Source organism: Neurospora tetraspora (genome assembly GCF_033439725.1).
Source record: "Neurospora tetraspora strain CBS 560.94 chromosome Unknown B0H65scaffold_4, whole genome shotgun sequence".
Taxonomy (NCBI): Eukaryota; Fungi; Ascomycota; class Sordariomycetes; order Sordariales; family Sordariaceae; genus Neurospora; species Neurospora tetraspora.
This window is the reverse complement of record NW_026944386.1, coordinates 1,900,312-1,918,002: the sequence shown is the minus strand read 5'-3', so window position 1 is coordinate 1,918,002 and position 17,691 is coordinate 1,900,312. Positions and strand designations below refer to the sequence as shown.

General features: G+C 52.2%; 5 protein-coding genes and 1 non-coding gene across 6 annotated transcripts; 4 read left to right on the top strand and 2 right to left on the bottom strand.

The window, feature by feature from the left end:
• Positions 1 to 54: 54 nt before the first annotated feature.
• Positions 55 to 2,749, top strand: B0H65DRAFT_442447 (putative 60s ribosomal protein l3; the record flags this gene model as incomplete). Its single annotated transcript, XM_062825578.1, has 8 exons — positions 55 to 140; positions 668 to 672; positions 978 to 1,046; positions 1,275 to 1,353; positions 1,480 to 1,636; positions 1,695 to 1,718; positions 1,789 to 2,438; positions 2,494 to 2,749. 8 exons carry the CDS (start codon positions 55 to 57, stop codon positions 2,747 to 2,749), a joined length of 1,326 nt encoding a protein of 441 aa, XP_062681604.1.
• A 1,139-nt stretch (positions 2,750 to 3,888) lies between these two features.
• Positions 3,889 to 4,605, top strand: B0H65DRAFT_442446 (uncharacterized protein; the record flags this gene model as incomplete). The annotated part of the gene is made up of 2 exons (XM_062825577.1): positions 3,889 to 4,147; positions 4,355 to 4,605. 2 exons carry the CDS (start codon positions 3,889 to 3,891, stop codon positions 4,603 to 4,605), a joined length of 510 nt encoding a protein of 169 aa, XP_062681603.1.
• Positions 4,606 to 5,359: 754 nt separating this feature from the next.
• B0H65DRAFT_t239 lies at positions 5,360 to 5,455 on the bottom strand. The gene has a single exon. It is a non-coding gene; the product is annotated as a tRNA-Gly (tRNA).
• Positions 5,456 to 6,247: 792 nt separating this feature from the next.
• B0H65DRAFT_493530 (uncharacterized protein) lies at positions 6,248 to 7,719 on the bottom strand (the record flags this gene model as incomplete). Its single annotated transcript, XM_062827767.1, has 2 exons — positions 6,932 to 7,719; positions 6,248 to 6,859 (listed from the first exon to the last, which is right to left on the bottom strand). The coding sequence occupies exons 1-2, from the start codon at positions 7,400 to 7,402 to the stop codon at positions 6,248 to 6,250; spliced, it is 1,083 nt and encodes a 360-aa protein (XP_062681602.1). The 5' UTR covers positions 7,403 to 7,719.
• A 152-nt stretch (positions 7,720 to 7,871) lies between these two features.
• Positions 7,872 to 10,080, top strand: B0H65DRAFT_465170 (general substrate transporter). The gene is made up of 3 exons (XM_062826797.1): positions 7,872 to 8,305; positions 8,435 to 9,258; positions 9,328 to 10,080. Exons 1-3 carry the CDS (start codon positions 8,119 to 8,121, stop codon positions 9,928 to 9,930), a joined length of 1,614 nt encoding a protein of 537 aa, XP_062681601.1. The 5' UTR covers positions 7,872 to 8,118; the 3' UTR covers positions 9,931 to 10,080.
• Positions 10,081 to 12,459: 2,379 nt separating this feature from the next.
• B0H65DRAFT_573614 (putative fluconazole resistance protein) lies at positions 12,460 to 14,824 on the top strand. The gene is made up of 2 exons (XM_062830552.1): positions 12,460 to 13,175; positions 13,232 to 14,824. The coding sequence occupies exons 1-2, from the start codon at positions 12,736 to 12,738 to the stop codon at positions 14,667 to 14,669; spliced, it is 1,878 nt and encodes a 625-aa protein (XP_062681600.1). The 5' UTR covers positions 12,460 to 12,735; the 3' UTR covers positions 14,670 to 14,824.
• Positions 14,825 to 17,691: the final 2,867 nt, after the last annotated feature.

Genomic DNA, 17,691 nt, shown 5'->3' with positions numbered 1-17,691 from the left:
GAGGCGGAAATGAACTCGCTGCGTTGCCATAGAGGCTAGTTAGAGAACACGATTATGACTATCGTTACACTGTTCAAATCGGAATTGCAAGGTCGTGATCAGTGCCGTATGGGACATGGTATTATTGAAATGCCTGAAAGGTACATCGGCCTGAAGGGTCAAGGAGATGGAATCTAATACGATCTTGGTTGTTCCTTGCAGCCAGCACGCCTTTGACCATGCATGCCCGCCTTGTTATGGATGTCAAGCCAGCCCACGTGTTTTAAAGTTACGACACTGGTGTTCATGCCTTTGTCCACAGCCTAGAGGCGTAGAGTTGTTCAGCAGATGGCAGCTTTTATGTTGTTGTCATGAATCGAAGAAGCACCCGAAAGACCAGAGATGGAGAACTATGATCCAAACAGTGCAACCTAGCTATTCAAAACCACAAGAGTTTACTCTTCTAGAAGCCGTGGGCGTGGACGCCAAACTCGGAGAACCAACCTTGCGATTAAGACGGAGCTAAGCGGAGGCACAACAAAGGCTGGGGCTCAACACGTGAAGAACTTTGTTACCGGCTAGACGGAATAGGTCGGTTGCCACGAGCAGGAGCCGAAAGAATCTTTCATCCCGTATTCCATCGGTGAATGTACCACGACAACGGCGACGATGACGGACTTATACGCAGGGCTGGTAAAGTCACGTTCTGCCATATCAACAGGACTTTACCCTGTCATCAATGTGCCACTAGTTAATGGCCCGCCAAGCTCACTAACTGAACCAAGCCGCTTCTGTGGGGTGGATTGGTCTGGGCTTGGCTGGGCATCGCTGGTTGGCTGGGCGGCCTCGAGGGGAACAGGAAGGCGGACAGGGCTCGCGTAAAAGTTAGGGCTCCGCTGCACTTGTGGCCCGTGCACGGTCCAATCCACACCACTCACACAAAAATTTGGCAGGTCCAATTTCTTTGGCGATACTTCTTGATTTTGTTTTCGCGGTAGTGAACTTTTTCCCACTCGACCATCAACAACCCGGGTACTTGGGATCATCAGCAGTCATGTCTCACCGTAGTAAGTAACGCCTTGTCGTCGTCGTCGTCGCCGCCAGAAATACGGTCATTGTCGATTTTGTCCACGCAATCCCGAATTCGAGAGAATGGATGGAGCAGCTTTCCGAGAGACGGTCGTCGCGACATCGAAATTTTCGACTTTTTGGCGACTGGATTTTGGGAGCTTGCGTGATCGCGACTCGGACTTCATGGCAACTTGAACGTCCTTCATGCTGACTCGATGCTTCAGAGTACGAGGCTCCCCGCCACGGTTCGCTGGCCTACCTTCCCCGCAAGCGCGCGGCCCGCCACAGGGGAAAGGTCAAGTCGTAAGTCAAGCTCACCTTCTGACACCATCGACAACACTATCGCCAGCAGTTTGGATCTTTTGCGATTGGAACTTGGGCAATAGAGTTTGCGAACAGAGTGGCTGACCGGTTGCGTGTTCATGACAGGTTCCCTAAGGATGACGCCAAGAAGCCCGTCCACCTGACCGCCGCCATGGGCTACAAGGCTGGCATGACCACCATCGTCCGCGACCTCGACCGCCCCGGCGCCAAGGCTCACAAGAAGGAGGTCGTTGAGGCTGTGACCATCATTGATACCCCTCCTGTACGTACAACGCAGCCCGCTTGGCTCTTATTGTGTCAATGGCTAACATCTCTCGCAGATGATCGTTGTGGGTCTGGTTGGCGTAAGTCTTTGATCCTGTCCAGCTGCCGGATACGGCCTACCGCAACCGTGTGATCTAACCCCGATATTAGTACATCGAGACTCCCCGCGGTCTCCGCTCCCTCACCACCGTCTGGGCTGAGCACTTGTCCGACGAGGTCAAGCGCCGCTTCTACAAGAACTGGTACAAGTCCAAGAAGAAGGCCTTCACCAAGTACGTCAAGAAGCACTCCGAGAACAGCGGTGCCGCCATCACCCGCGAGCTCGAGCGCATCAAGAAGTACTGCACTGTCGTCCGTGTTCTTGCCCACACCCAGATCCGCAAGACTCCCCTCAAGCAGAAGAAGGCCCACCTTATGGAGATCCAGATCAACGGTGGCTCCGTCGCCGACAAGGTCGAGTTCGGCCACGGCCTCTTCGAGAAGCCCGTCGGCATCGACTCCATCTTCGAGAAGGACGAGGTTATCGACGTCATTGCCGTCACCAAGGGTCACGGTTTCACCGGTGTCACCGCTCGTTGGGGCACCAAGAAGCTTCCTCGCAAGACTCACAAGGGTCTCCGCAAGGTCGCCTGTATCGGTGCCTGGCATCCTTCCCACGTCCAGTGGACTGTTGCTCGCGCTGGTCAGGCCGGTTACCACCACCGTACCTCGGTCAACCACAAGATCTACCGCATTGGCAAGGGCGATGCTGAGGACTCTGCTGCCACCGAGGTCGATGTCACCAAGAAGAAGATCACCCCGTATGTATTCCCGTTTCTCCAGAAATCAAAGACTGCAAAACTAACTTTGTTCCAGCATGGGTGGCTTCGTCCGCTACGGCGAGATCAACAACGACTTCGTCATGGTCAAGGGCTCTGTTCCCGGTGTCAAGAAGAGAGTCATGACTCTCCGCAAGTCCATGTTCATCCACACCTCCCGCAAGGCCCTCGAGAAGGTCGAGCTCAAGTGGATCGACACCTCCTCGGAGTTCGGTCATGGTGCTTTCCAGACCCCTGCCGAGAAGAAGCAGTACCAGGGTACCCTCAAGAAGGATCTCGCTGCCAGCTCGTAAATTGGCTGCTGCAGTTGATTTCCTTGTTAGTCGGGTTGCATTGGTGTCAAGGTTTTTTCGTTGCTCTTTCGGGTCGGTCGGGAATTGGGACTATACCTAGCATTTACGGCTTAATAAAAAGCTGTTGAAGAACAATGAAACGTTGATCCAATGTACTGCCAGAGAGTATCTTGATGCGAGTGAATGTGTGATTTGATGTGAACATGAAGATTCTGCGTCTGGCACACTTTTGATGAACAATTCTCCATGACTTCTCGGCCGAGAACGCTATGCTCAAGCTTTTTTTTTTTTGAACCTTGCGTTTGGTTGCTGTATCTCTGACTGAACGAACACACGGTCAATCGTATATACCCAGTCTAATATCCTTTTGGATGGAGCGATGCTTTGGAGACACTCGTTGCCTGTTCTGCTGTATTGAAGCTGCTCTTCTTCATTCAACCCAGTGTTCGTCAGCTTCCCACCTCACACACTTTACACGTCCTGATGCTCTCTTTTACATATGTAGCCTCTCTCAGATACCATAGATTGCTCTTGGGATTTCTTTTAGACCTCTAATCTTTCTTCAGTCGTCTTTGATGTCCTTACTGAAGCTTCGAATATCAAACCTGATCGACCTCACTACCAGCCCAAGTTCTGATTGGCTGATACTACCCCACTTCTAGTCAGATCCACCATTCCTAATTGGTTTTCAGCTACTGCAGGTTACATCATCGGACCCTTCCACCGGCACACAGCCCACCTGACTGATGGTCGTCGTCGTCGTCGTCGTCCCTTCCGCGCATTCCTCCGAACGACACACAACAACTATGGTCTGAACTTCCCTGACCCTGACCCAGATCTATTCTAGTTGCTTCTTTTGAACTGAAACGAATATCTCGAACAAACAACAAAGCTAATACCCATCTCTCTCTCTCGAATACCAGACACCCGCTGGATTAACTTTCTCTCGATCATCTACGCTTTTCCGTTTGCAACGACGACCAGCTCAGCTTCAACAACTCCTTCCACGTCTGCGCAACACCACGGCCGTCACCACTTCTCTATTCTCTACTACCATCTCTCCGACGATACCCCTCGCATCATCAACTACTGTTCTTCCGACCACCAAGCGCCGCACATTCACCACAACAACATCAAAAATGGCCTCAGACGAGTCCTACCTCGCCTTCCTCAACAAAGCCAACGAGGATCCCTCCGTTGGCTACCCGCGCGACCGCCCCGATCCGGCCACGCAAAAAGTCGGCGGCAACGGGTTCAAGACGCGCGACGAGGGGGTTGCCCTTCCGTCTCCGATCGCCAAGCTGCTGGATAAGGGGGATAAGTTCTATGTTAGCGATGCGGATGAGCCGTTTGAGGGGGTTGCGTTGAGGTTTGGGGAGGAGGTGCTTCCGGATGAGGGTAAGTTATCTTTTTTTTCTCTTCTTCGGGATGGGTGGCGGAAGAGGAGGGGGAGGGGGGGTGGAGTGGTGGGAGGTGAGGGATGAAGGGGGAGGGAGGGGAGGAGAAGCAGGATAGAGAGGAGAGGGAGAAGGGTAGGAGGGGAGATCAAAAAAAAAACAAAAAAAACGGAGAAGCCATGCTGACCATAATGCAACGAAAACACAGAAAAGTTCGCCTCCCTAATCAACCACCCCAATCCCGCCGACGCCGAGATCGAGATCTCTGACCCTGTGGACTGGGATCGCAACGGACAGTATACCGATTTGATCGATGCGGTGACGGAGGCGAGCGAGGGGAGGGATGTGAGGGTTTACCGAGTTGTTAAGGACAGTGTGCGGGTGGAGTACTGGGTTGTCAGCGTGAGTGCTGATGGGAAGTTGTTGGTTGGTGTTAGGGCTTTGGCTGTTGAGAGTTAGATGGAAGTCTTGGGGAATGAGTGATAACATATGATGGGGGTTGAGTTTGGAGGATATGTATGGATGGGATATGAGTAAGAAGGGGGGATGTTATGATGACGATACCACGGTTGAATGAACCAGTTTTCTTTTCTTTGATTTTCCAATTGTCCATTTATGCCTTTCCATCTTGGTGATAGCTCAAGCAGTCGAAGCTGATTCTTACCGACCTCACCCTTACCTCCCTCATCTGCGCTCATAAGGTCCTTTGAAGTTCGAACAAGGCCATAAAATACGCAGAATCTCCTTTTCCCACTCTCCCACCCCTTGCAGTAAAAGCCTTGTCCAGACACTCAATTTTCAAAGTACTGTGTGTGTATCGGGCGCGACCCCTCCACCATTTTCTTCTGCGCAAGTCATTCCTAGCCTATGGGCTCTTCTTCCTTGTCCGTCCGTCCCCGAGAAGTAGCTTGCAAGGTCCTCGCCGTCCAGAGTTACTTGCAGAATAGCCCCCCCCCAAAGTCTTGGAAGGTTTCTCCTCCTTCTTTCAGCTGGGTTAGGATGTTCATTCATGTCCGTGGTTTTAGGTGATTTGCAAACAAGCAACCTCAACAAGAATGGTCAAATGCCCTGTCACCCTACAAGAACAAACATCAAGAGTTGAACTCAAGTTGGGGTCTAGTCCTTTTTCAACTTCCTAGCAGCCAACGCTTAAACATCCAAGTCTGATCGATACAACACATCAGCAAAAAAAGAAGAAAAAAAGTCAACCAACTGCGCAGTCCGGGATTCGAACCCGGGTCCCTCGTTAGTCTCCACAGTCGGTTGGGTACTGGGAAACGAGAGTGCTATACCACTACACTAACTGCGCTTGTATGTTGAATGTGTGGCAGGGAAGATTGGATTATAAGGGGCAAGTGACGGCAGTTAGGGAAGGTGCGGCGAGGGTGAGTGGGAGTGAGTGTTGTTTGCTGTCCGGTGTCGGCTGATGTGGGCTGCCGATAAGGGAAGGAACGATGGGATGGGCTTGAGGGCTGGCTGGCTGTAACAAAAAAGGAGCTTGTGATCGTGAGTGAGTGACAAATCATGGACCGTATCAAACAAACAGGACGGGAGCTTCTAGTCTTTCACATGGCGAGAGAACAGCTAGGGACGGAGCTTGTGGTTTACAAGTTTGAATGCTCGTTGATGATATGTTGTGTAGTGTCTATGCACTTCGAAATGTTGATTTAGTCATTAGCTTTATCGTTCTTCAATGCGAGGCCATAACCCAAGGATGTAAACCCGTGATCGAGAGCAAATGACGCGCCTTGAGACCAAAACAATCTAGACAGAAGAAACGCTGATATACATGTATTCTTTGGGAGGAGCAATCCTGTCAAGATAACCAGGAAACGAACCTGAGATCGGGACGGATAGAACATGCATGGATGGTCAAATCCTACTACGGTTTGTTTCTAGAGCGTCATTACTCGTTCATCAAGCTCTTATAGCTCTTCGATATGTTCACACAACAAAATATCATCCATATGTCGGGTATGTCATCTATATACGCTTTTGAAGCATGCCACCTGATTATCTCTCCATACAATTACATTTTTAGCGACCAGCGCGAGTGCAGATCCCCTCCCACCTCATGATATTCATGTATCTCGTCCTTCCTTCACTGCCCCTTCTTTTCATCACCACCCGCCGCCCCCCTATTCCTCCCCTCAAACGTCTTCATAGACGTATCAACCTGCGCCAACCTCCTCGCAATCTTCTGCAACCCCACAGGCAAAACGTTATACCAGTCAATCCACCTGGCATACAGCGGCATACCGATCTGGGTGCTCAGCCCGCCGTCGATGGCCGCAATCACCTCCTTGGCCACGTCCACCGGCTCCACCACGGGCGCGAAGAAGCTGTTGGGCGTCTGCACCCCGTAGAACAGCGGCGTGCTCAGCTGACCGGGCGTGACCAGGACGGTGCGCATGTTGGGATGGGACTGCGCCAGCTCGGCGGTCAGAGAGCGGTGCAGGGCCGAGACGCCGGCCTTGGCGGCCGCGTAGTCGGACAGCTGGGCGGCGGCGACGGTGCCGATGACGGAGGAGATGGTGACGATGGTGCCGCCCGTTTCGGAAGAGGCCATGAGCGGGAGGAAGGTCTTGATGGTGTAGAAGTGGGAGAGCAAGTTGGTGGTGAGAGAGCGGTCGATTTCGTCGAGGCTGAGGTCGAGGAGGCGTTTGCCGAGAACGATGGCGGCGTTGTTCACGAGGATCGTGGGGGTTCCGAGCTGTTGGGATTAGGTGTTAGCACCGAAAAACTGTACAAGAGAGAGTCGACTAGAAGGGGAATAATGACTTACATCTCTCTCAATATCCTTTGCGACCTTTGCAACCTGCGCCTTATCAGACACATCGCACTTGTAGTACGTCACGCCTCTCGCCTCCCCATTCTCCATCTCCTTGACATCCAACACGGCCACAGTAGCACCCCGCATGCCATACACCTCGGCAATCAACAGACCCAGCCCGCTGGCACCGCCGGTAATGACAATAACCTCATCGCTAAGGTCTACTTCGCGTGGCAAACCGTAGGCGATCCGGTTGTTGATGGTTATGAAGATCCAGCTGAGTGTGATCATGGAAGCCCATGCGATGGAAACTAGCATCGGTGGCGCGTCCCAGAACATGTTCTGAGCCCGGAAGCAGAGCGGGATGATCCAGGCTATGAAGGGGTGGAAGAAGCTCGTCTTGAGGACCTTGACGAGGAGGTCGATGGAAAGGGGCGCGAACCAGGAGTCGCGCTGGGGCGGCATTGCGTATGGCGACGACATGTTGTCTGTCTGTCTTTCGGCAATCGCCGGGAGTCAATTGGGGTGTTGGTGTTGGTTCGTATGTGTCGAGGATTAATTCAGTTAAAGTACGAGGATGGCTTTGTGCCGTGCCGAGGTACAGTGACGTACGTGGTGATATTGCTGTTGTTGTTATCGTTGTCGTGGGCGCAACAGCAATTGAGGTTCGATTAAGCTTGAGATAAGGTAAAAGTTCAAGCGGGATTAAAGATCAAGTATATGAAAATCTGGGGAGCATCATGCAGATAGCTTCTTTTTGAGAACAAAGTGGAGGACAGACGGGATGACATCGCCGAGGGGCCAGCAAGGTGTTCCAATTTCTTATGTCACGCCAGCGCCCAGAGCTTCGAAACGCTATAGAAACACGCGGGCCCAAGCGCTGGACCCACCCCTGGCACGTTTCAACTGAGCCGCTGTGACATCCCTGTGATCGTCCCTGCTGCGACGAATCAGTGGCCCGAAACCTAACAGCGACTTCCCCCTCTGCGTCTGCTGAAGACATGACATGTGGATGATCGGTAGTGCAAGGTACCGGACCTCCGACTCCTGTACATCATCACAATATCGCTTGCCAACGATCATCCTTCAGCCTTACCGCACCCCATACTAGACGTCCCTTATTCTTTGCGACTGAGGAAGTTCCACTTGACAACATCAGTCCAGTTTTATGACATGAACAGCAGCAACGACACGGCATCATGACAGACAACCCAGAGGAGCCCTTGATCGCCAACCCCCAGTCGACCGAGGGAGACCAACATGATGGCAGCCACGATGTCGAACACGCGCATGAGTCCCGGGGTGGGAAGCCACAAGTATCACCGCCAGGCCTCTTCATCTGGCTACTCACCTTTTCCGCCGGAATAAGCGGTCTACTGTTCGGCTGTATGTTACCTTACACACCTACACCTTGCCTACCTTTCCCCATCTAGTGCTACCAACCTGTACCCTCCCTGTTGAACATGACCCACAAAGACCACGCAACTAACACAACCCTCTCTTCCCCTAACCCAGACGACACAGGCGTGATAAGCGCCACCCTCGTCTCCATCGGCACCTCCCTCTCGCACCGGCCCCTGACCTCGCTCGACAAATCCGTCATCACCTCATGCACCTCCCTCTTCGCCCTGCTCGTGCTGCCCTTCGCCTCCTCGCTCGCCGACGACCGAGGCCGCAAGCGCGTCGTCCTCTTCGCCGACACCCTCTTCATCATCGGCGCCCTCTGCCAGGCCGCCAGCCGGACCGTCGAGGTGATGGTGGTGGGCCGCTCGGTCGTCGGCGTGGCCATCGGCGCCGCCAGCTTTGTGACGCCGCTGTACATTGCCGAGCTGGCGCCCGCGACGCACAGAGGCCGGTTGGTGACGATGAATATCGTGTTTATCACGCTCGGGCAGGTGGTGGCGTACGTGGTGGGCTGGATTTTTGGGACGTACGGTAGTCCGGAGACGACGGGGTGGAGGTGGATGGTCGGGTTGGGCGCGATGCCGGCGGTTTGTCAGGTGGTTATCCTGTTGTGGATGCCCGAGAGCCCGAGGTGGTTGGTGAAGGAGGGCCGGTCGGAGGAGGCGAGGGAGGTGATTGCGAGGATTGCGGCGGGGGATGATGCGCAGGATCCGTCGACGAGGAGGGAGGTGGATGCCGTGTTGAAGAATATCGAGATTGAGGTGAGGGAGGAGGCTATGGCTATGAGACTTGGTGGCACAGGGGTCGGGAATGGGAATGGGAATCCGGTGAACGCGTGGATGGAGGCTATGCGGGAACTGTTTAGGGTGAGGAGGAATAGGCGGGCGTTGGCAATTGCTTGTCTCCTCCAGGGACTTCAGCAGTTGTGCGGATTTGTGAGTGACCCGGGCTACGACCGTGACACTCATAAGGAGGGCTACTTGTGCTAACATTTTTTTCTTTAGAACTCGCTCATGTACTTCTCGGCCACGATATTCACCATGGTCGGGTTTTCAGAGCCGACTCTGATCTCGCTGGTCGTTGCAGTCACCAACTTTGCCTTCACCCTGGTTGCCCTGGTGTTGATTGACCGGGTGGGGAGGAGACGTATTCTACTCTGGTCTCTTCCCTTTATGATGGCAGGTCTGGTGCTTGCCGGCTATGGCTTCTCATTCATCGAGCTCCCGGATTCGGAAACGAGCTCGGCTACGACGACGGGAGGCCAGGGCGGGGCTACCATCATCTTGGCGAGCATCATGATCTACGTGGCTGGCTACGCCATCGGACTGGGCAATGTGCCGTGGATGCAGAGCGAGCTGTTCTCACTGAATGTGCGGTCGGTGGGCAGTGGTGTTGCAACAGCGACCAACTGGAGCGCCAACTTTGTGATTGGACTAACGTTCCTGCCGCTGATGGAGGCTTTGTCGCCGTCTTGGACGTTTGTCCTGTACGCAGTGATTTGCGCGGTTGGGTATGGCCTGATTTGGAGGGTATACCCTGAAACCGCAGGGCTGAGCTTGGAAGATGCGGCGACCCTTTTAGGAGCGGATGACTGGGGGGTGCGCTAAGGTGAAGCTTGGCCAAGATTTGCCCCTATTTGTTATGTTTACTTTTCAATATTTTATCTTTTCTATACGCCAAAGATGTAGATTGATGACAACAGTCGAATAAACGGTGAGGCGTTCTTCCTAGAACCCAGTCATGCCACGCTAGTCTGATGAAATCTTTTCTTTCAATTTCCCATCCACTGGGATACAGTAGCGACGATGGTGTCAGCGATAAAAGTTCTTTTGTTGTTGTATGCCTCGGCTATTCACGGCAATTAGCGGATCGCTGACCGAAGTTCGAAACTTGAGCCCGGATCCTTGCCAAGAAGTGGAAACTAAGCGCCCACGCAAAACGCACATGGCAGTGGAAAAATTTTAAAGCTTTGTTCGGGAATGGCATCATGCAGCGGATGTAAACTGCAACAGAGATAAAAAGACTTATAAGAATTTGGGATTTCCATGAGCCTCAATGGTTGAAGTCCAAACCGAGACGGAGCCACCCGACGTTGGGCTGCATGTTCCCCTTGGCACTTGGCAACCGCCGTGCCGTGGCACCTTCTGCATCTTCGTTCTCCTGCATTTCTCAACAACGGTAAAAGTGGACAAGGAGTGGCCCGAGTGGGTTCCGGCGGCCAAGCCTCGGCCTATCCCGCTCCTGCTTCAGCGGAATGGAATCACGGCAGAGCGGCAGAGCCACAAAGTTCGGCTCATTGCTCACCGATAGATGCTCCATGCAACATGCAACCATCACCGGCTTCCATACCGGCGCGCGTCTTGCAATGGATTCAAACAATGGAGTGCACCGGTGGGCTGGGTTCGTGGATTCGCGGCAAAGACGGAATTTTATGCACCGGGAAGACCCCGCCCGGGTGGCTATCCTCAGCCTAAAAGGGGTGTGATGTGAAGAGGATGAGCACAAGTCCAACGCCAACCCGTTGACCGAATGTGATCGCCATTTATTATCTGGGGAAGGTTGTGAAGAGAGAGGTCGTGAAACCAGACAGCGATCGAGACAAGACACGGGCACACGGTGTCACTCACCACTTCAGCAACCGTTATCAGCCCTTTGACGAGCCTCGGCAGCACAAAGCACCTCACCCAGGAAAGAGCCAAGACAACATCATCGGCTTCCGGATATAAGCTATCTCCAATCGCCAAAACCCAGACGGGGAAATATTAGTGGCCCGATTGGCGATTGTCTCAGCAGAGCAGCATAAAAACTGACTAAGCGGGCCACAACACTCAAGCACAACATCCGAACGTCTTCTTTGTTCATTGATCGCTGGAGCTCGAGCCAGCCGGCACTCCGCGGCGGGTACGGGTTTGGGAACAACGGGGAAATCGGTTGTCACGTTGTGCACTCGCACAAATACGAGCATCAGTATCACCGCTGACATAACAAAAACACCACACCTGAAACCGGAGTTTTCTCGTCAAGCACGACCTCGACATCCGGCAAATAATTGGTCTTTTCTTCTTCTTCTTTTTTAAATAAATGGCCCAACTGTCACAACACCACAACCCCTGATGAGTAATGTTCCATTCCGCCATTCCACGCGCTGCGGTCTGGCTTCCCAAAGTGGTCCCAAAGTGGTCCCGGTGGGTGCCGGTGGGCTATCTTGAAGCCGCTAGAGGTTACCGTTCCGAGGACTGGACCTGACACCGCCATTCACCCCCCCATGTTCCGGCCTCCCATCAGCGCATCGTGGAGATGAAAGGCTGACCAACAGAGGCTCCAGTACATACTCCAGTCGACGATCGCAGACTGGGCTCGATTTATAATGGATACAGCCGCGGCATACGGAGTGACGGAGTCCCATCTTCCCGTCTTTACTAACCTTTCCACTTTGTCAATGATGCCCCGCCACTGCCACTCTTTTTTTTTTTTTTTTTTTTTCAGCACAGAACAACGTCGAAGAAGCTTCTTTTTATCGAGTCAGTAGCTGCATTGAAGTTCATCCTATTTCTGCAGCAAATCTTATTTTCTTAAACTTGGCAGGGTCGGGGATGCCGGCCAACCGCGGCTTCTTTTCTGGCAGCTGGGATCTATGTATCATTCCTGCTGATGGTTCCCTGTACTGTAGCATTGCAGCACCAACAAAAGAACCGCCCGGGTGCCAGTCACGGGTGTGTGTGCACACAGAAACCGGCGATAGGGGCAGAGGCGAGTGCCGAGTCCCGGGCCATACGGGCCCCTTTCATAACCCGGATAACATGCCCGCCATCAGCCCACCACACATAACCCGTCACGAATGGCTCTGCGAAAATCTCTGAAGGCCAGGCTCCAGTTTGTGGAGATCCATAGTTCCGTACGGTAGAGAGATCCTTGTTCCCTGGTGTCCTTGGCCAGGAGGCCCACCAAGAAAAAAAGGTACCGATACGGCCCAGAGAAAATGGTTCACGTCATTCATTATTTATACGGCAAGGGATCCCCTCTTACCTTCCTTTCCTTCCCCGGATGAACGACTTTTAGTCTGTAGTCGAAACCTGACCTTTTTCTTCACTTCATCTACTACCCCTTCCCCCATACCCTTTACCTAACCAAAAGGGAGCATCAGGTTCCAGTTTAGGAATAATACAGTCTGTTGGCTTGTTGATCAACTCGTCCCGAGCCGAGGTCCATCATCAGGTCCCCAGTTCTCCCGTTTCCGATCTCGCTTGATCTCACTTGCTGTGTGTCTTGTGTACAAAGAACAAAAGTACATTAGTCAACTTAGACCATTTGCCACCTGCCTATCATATATAGGTTAGGTATTGGCACTAACCCAGCAACCGATCAACAACCACCCACAGCATACATCCAGCAACCTATACCCAGGAGTCACCATGACGCTCACCGAAGCCGACCGCGAGATTGCGGCCGCCGAGATCGATGCCTCGCCCAAGGAGTTTGCCGGCCAGGAGTCCCTCGCTCGCCGTAGCGATGAGGTTGAGAGGGTCATGTCGGCGTCGTCGGTTTCGACTACATCTTTCGAGGAAAGGCAAAGGAGAGCGAGACGCGTGAGCGGTGTTTCGACGCAACACGACCTCGAGAGGCACCCTACCGAGCTTAGCCGCATCCAGACGCAGAGGAGTCAGCACACCAATACTGTTGGAAGGTCAGGAACTAGGGGATCCAGGACGAGCAGGAGGTCCGAGAAGCCTCTCCCGCCTTTCGGCGCCGGAAAGCCCTACCCACCCCAGCTGCCCGACCCGGATGAGTATGTGGTCGAGTTTGACGGTCCCGACGATCCCATGCACGCCATGAACTGGCCCTTCAAGAAGAAGTAAGTTGAAATAGCTTCATTCTTCTGGATACTGAAGACTAACATGACTCGCTTAGGTTCTGGACTGCCGCTATGCTCGGATATACTTCCCTCGTTGCTGCGTTCGGTTCGTCCATCTTCTCTTCGGCAACCAGCACCATCGCCAAGATCTACCACGTCAACCTGACTGTTGGTATTCTCGGTGTCTCTTTCTACGTTCTTGGTTTCGCGTTTGGTCCGACACTATGGGCGCCTCTGTCCGAATTGAAGGGCCGTAAGCTTCCTCTGGTTATCGGCATGTTTGGTATGGCCATCTTCAGTATCGCCACGGCTACCGCCAAGGATCTCCAAACCATCCTCATCACTCGCTTCTTCGGTGGCTTCTTTGGCGCCTGCCCGCTGGCTGTCGTCGCTGCTGTTTTCTCGGACATGTTCGACAACAGGACGAGAGGTATTGCCATCACCCTGTTCTCCATGACTGTCTTCACCGGTCCTATGATGGCTCCCTTCATCGGTGGCTTCATTACGACCTCTTACCTTGGCTGGCGCTGGACCGAGTACATTGTCTCCTTCATGGCCTTCCTCGCTTTCGGCCTGGACCTGCTCTTCATGAACGAGACCTATCCTCCCCAGATTCTGGTCAAGAAGGCCTCGGAGCTCCGCCGCCGCACTCTCAACTGGGGCATCCACGCCAAGCAAGAGGAAATCGAGATTGACTTCAAGGAGCTTGTCTCCAAGAACTTTTCGCGTCCCATGCGTCTACTTTTCGGAGAGCCCATCGTCGCCCTCCTCTCCATCTACATGGCCTTCATCTACGGTATCCTGTACCTCTTCCTGACGGCCTACCCTATTGTCTTCCAGGGTGTCTACCACATGACTCCTGGTGTTTCCGGCCTCACTTTCTTCGGCATGATCACGGGTCAGATCCTCGCCGGTATCAGCATCCTTCTGCAGCAGCCGTGGTACATGCGCAAGCTCAATGCCAACAACGGTGTCCCCATCCCCGAGTGGCGTCTCCCCAGCGTTATCGCCGGCGGTGTCGCCTTCTCCGCCGGTCTCTTCTGGTTCGGCTGGTCTGGCTACAGCGGCCACGTTCACTGGATCGTTCCCACCCTCTCCGGTATTCTCTCCGGTTTTGGTCTGGCCTCCATCTTCCTCCAGGCCCTCAACTACCTGGTCGACTCCTACCTCATGTTCGCCGCCTCCGCCATCGCCGGCAACACCTTCCTCCGTTCGCTTGCCGGTGCCGGTTTCCCGCTCTTCTCCACCTACATGTTCAAGGGCATGGGTATCCAGTGGGCTTCCACCCTCCTTGGTTGTGTTGCCGCCGCGCTCGTGCCCATCCCCATCATCTTCCTCTACTACGGCCACCGCATCCGCGCCAAGTCCGCCTACGCTCCTAAGTTCGCGCCTGGAGGCCCCGCCGTCGAGGACGAGAGCGGTGATGAGAGTGAGAAGGAGCAGCCTTCAGGTGTTCCCAGGAAGGATGGCGATGCTGCTACCAACGCTGTTTAAGCGGTAAGTGGATGGTCAACTTCAATAGAAAAAAAAACAAAAACAAAAGTGTCCTTTGAGGACAACAAAACACAACATACAACGAAAGCTGTCTTATGAGGACAGTCCACACAACAACAAACACAATCACGAACACACGGTCTTATGAAGACGAGATGAAACGAAATTCTGGAAGGAACGAACTACCAAAAAAGCTTCTTCTGGGTTGGGGTGTGTGTATACAAAAAGCATCATTTGCATCCTCCACTTTTGATTTTACGAGCAACGGCGTTTTATCTGCTTTTTATGATTTGACTTCTTGTTTTTACTTCATTTTTTCTTGGGCTGGCTTGGTTTGGAAACAAAGCGAGACATGATACCTATACCCCCACACACACAGCATGAGAGTAGTATTGGTTGGATATTTTTGTTGTCTTTTAGGAAGACCAAAATAGAGGAGGAGGGCAGGGCAGGAAGATCGGAGGATGAGATGCATAGATTGATTAAGTAATGTAGTAATTGGATGGACAGTAGCGCGAAGAGGTCTAGCCTGGCTGCCTCGGGCCAGCGATGAAATGAAAAGAAGCAATAAATCAAACTCAACTCTGCTGATCCGGGATACATGTGATACACATTGCTGTGCTTTGCTTCTCTTGTATAAGTCATGTGTGTTTGCGTGGGACAGGGGTTAATTGTATGACAGTCTTTTAATTACCCTACAGACGTTCGTCTCCAAGCAGCCAGGTATATCAACATATCAACTTCTTGTTCTCAGTCTCAACCTAACCTGTTCAGTTTGTCTCGTCAGCCGTAAAACTTCTTCTTTAGGTCTCACGTTTCAATCCCAAGAACACACGAGCTAATTGGCAGACCACTACAGCATTGGACCGTACATCGATAGACTCTACACGAGAGTTTATGTAAAATATGATTGGGTTTGTGACTGGCAACGAAGTAACCTCTACTCAATGTTCCTCTGGCCTTGGTTGTTAACGTCAGTTCGACATACTTGATCACAAAGTGCTTAACAGCCAGGCCCGGCCGGGCACTTTTCACACTGATCGTTCTTTCCTTTCGTTCCTTCGTTCCTTCGTTCCTCCATCGACAAACAGCCCACATCCGACGCCGGGCACTCAGAAAATGACATGACACCTTCCTGGCTGCACCTTCCCTGAACTGCTGCTCTCTTTACTACAGGTACCTACTGTCAGTTGCCCGTTATGACCCAATCTTCCATCCCTTTTTTTCTTTTTTTTTTCTGGTTTCTTCCTCTTTTCCTTTTCTGTTTCCTGCGTGTTCTTACTTTTAATTTTTTTCTTTACTGTTTTTCTTTTTTGTTTTTCTTGTCTTTTTTTCTTTTTTTCTTTTTTTTAAAAAAAAAAAAAAAACAGAACACCACAAGAACAGCGCGGTTGGAACTTCCACATGTTAGAGTGCGAGCATTGATGTCAACCTCTCCACACAATAGGCAACAACTTCAACCTCCCCTTTTCAACGAACAGATAGATAGAGCTGGAGAGGATGGCCCCCTAGGTGGTCTAGGTGGTTATAATCATAGACCATGACACAAAGACTGGATGGACCCTTAGACTAAAGCGTTGTTGAAGCCTTTGAAGATTTGGAGGTGCCAGCGAGTCTTCTTGATTTTGATCTTGGCCCAGATATGCCCATGGCGCAGAGATGACAACCTGCCAGCTTTTGTGGACTCTGTCATCTTTTTGTACATTTCGGCTGTGGTAGAATAAATATCTCGTGGTAGTCGATTTGTACCGTCGTGAAATTAATATTTCCTCCAGTCGTAACCTCCACTACCTTTTCACGGTACTTTCTGACGCAGATAGAAGTGTCCATGATCCGTGAGCAACGGGGGCATAGAGAATGAGGCTCTGTGACCTCGTCAGGGGAGTCACAGCTAGCTGCCTGGGTCCGTGTGATCGTCATGGCCGCAGCTTCTGATATCTCTGAAGTCATCTTTCAGGCAGAGCTGAGTTCTTTTTCGAAAGCCTTGTATGTGTATAGGCGAGCAACGTAGGCTGAGTGATGCCGTGACCTGACGGAGATGAGAGAAAGGTGATCTATATTAACACTCTTAGAATGTCATATGCGCAATCCGTGGCCGTCCTTGTTGGCGCCTGATGCCTCTACATCGAGGCCGTAAAGTGCCTCGACACGGTTAGCCTCAGCGCAATGGTCACCAGAGGTAGTTAGAACTGGCTAAGCCCTTCCAACCTTTGCTATTTGTCGTTATCAGTTGGTCTACTTCAGACTATCATCCCTCAGCAGAAGATATTGGACTTCAAGCTAGCGTGTAAAGCGTTGGATGTCAAACTACTCGGAATGTCGAACGGTCTCTCATGAATACGTCAACGGTTAGTTGCCTCGACGAGAACGCCAGAGAGCGTTGTAGGTTTGTGTGAATTGTGATGCATTTTGAAGCTGGCAAGAGAATGATGCAGCTCGGGCAACGAGTCTTCAAGGAAGTGACGTTGAATATGAAGCTGAACAACGTCAAGTGCGTGCATCAACAGGTGGGGCCGGTGGGTCTCACATCCCCCACGTTTCAGCGGCAGGAGCGGTTCGGGCGCTGTCTTGGAAGCTTCCATTGGTGTGGATGCTTCCTTGGCGTTTCTGACGTTGCTGAATGTTTGTTTGACACTTCTGTGACTTCCATTCTTCCTTTCCTTCTTCCTTTCATCTTTTTTTTTCATCCCTCCGCACCGACGATCGATTTCAACCATGAGATCCCTCCTCTCCCATCGCATCCTAACATGTCAAAAACCACAAACCAACGTTCTGGAAATATCATATGCTTATATTAAAAGTCCGACATCGAACCGACTTGATCGTTGCACCGGAAATGGCCGGGCATGCCTGATGTCAGAACCTCACCGCCGAAGCCGCAAATAAAGAAATTTAGAGCAGACTGCATCCAGCACTGTATCTCCAGCTTCTCACGACCGGAGTCAAACAAGCGGCGGCTGGCTGACTCATCCAGCTATCCCATCCCGTCCACGATATCGTTGTCGCACCATGACGAAAAGAG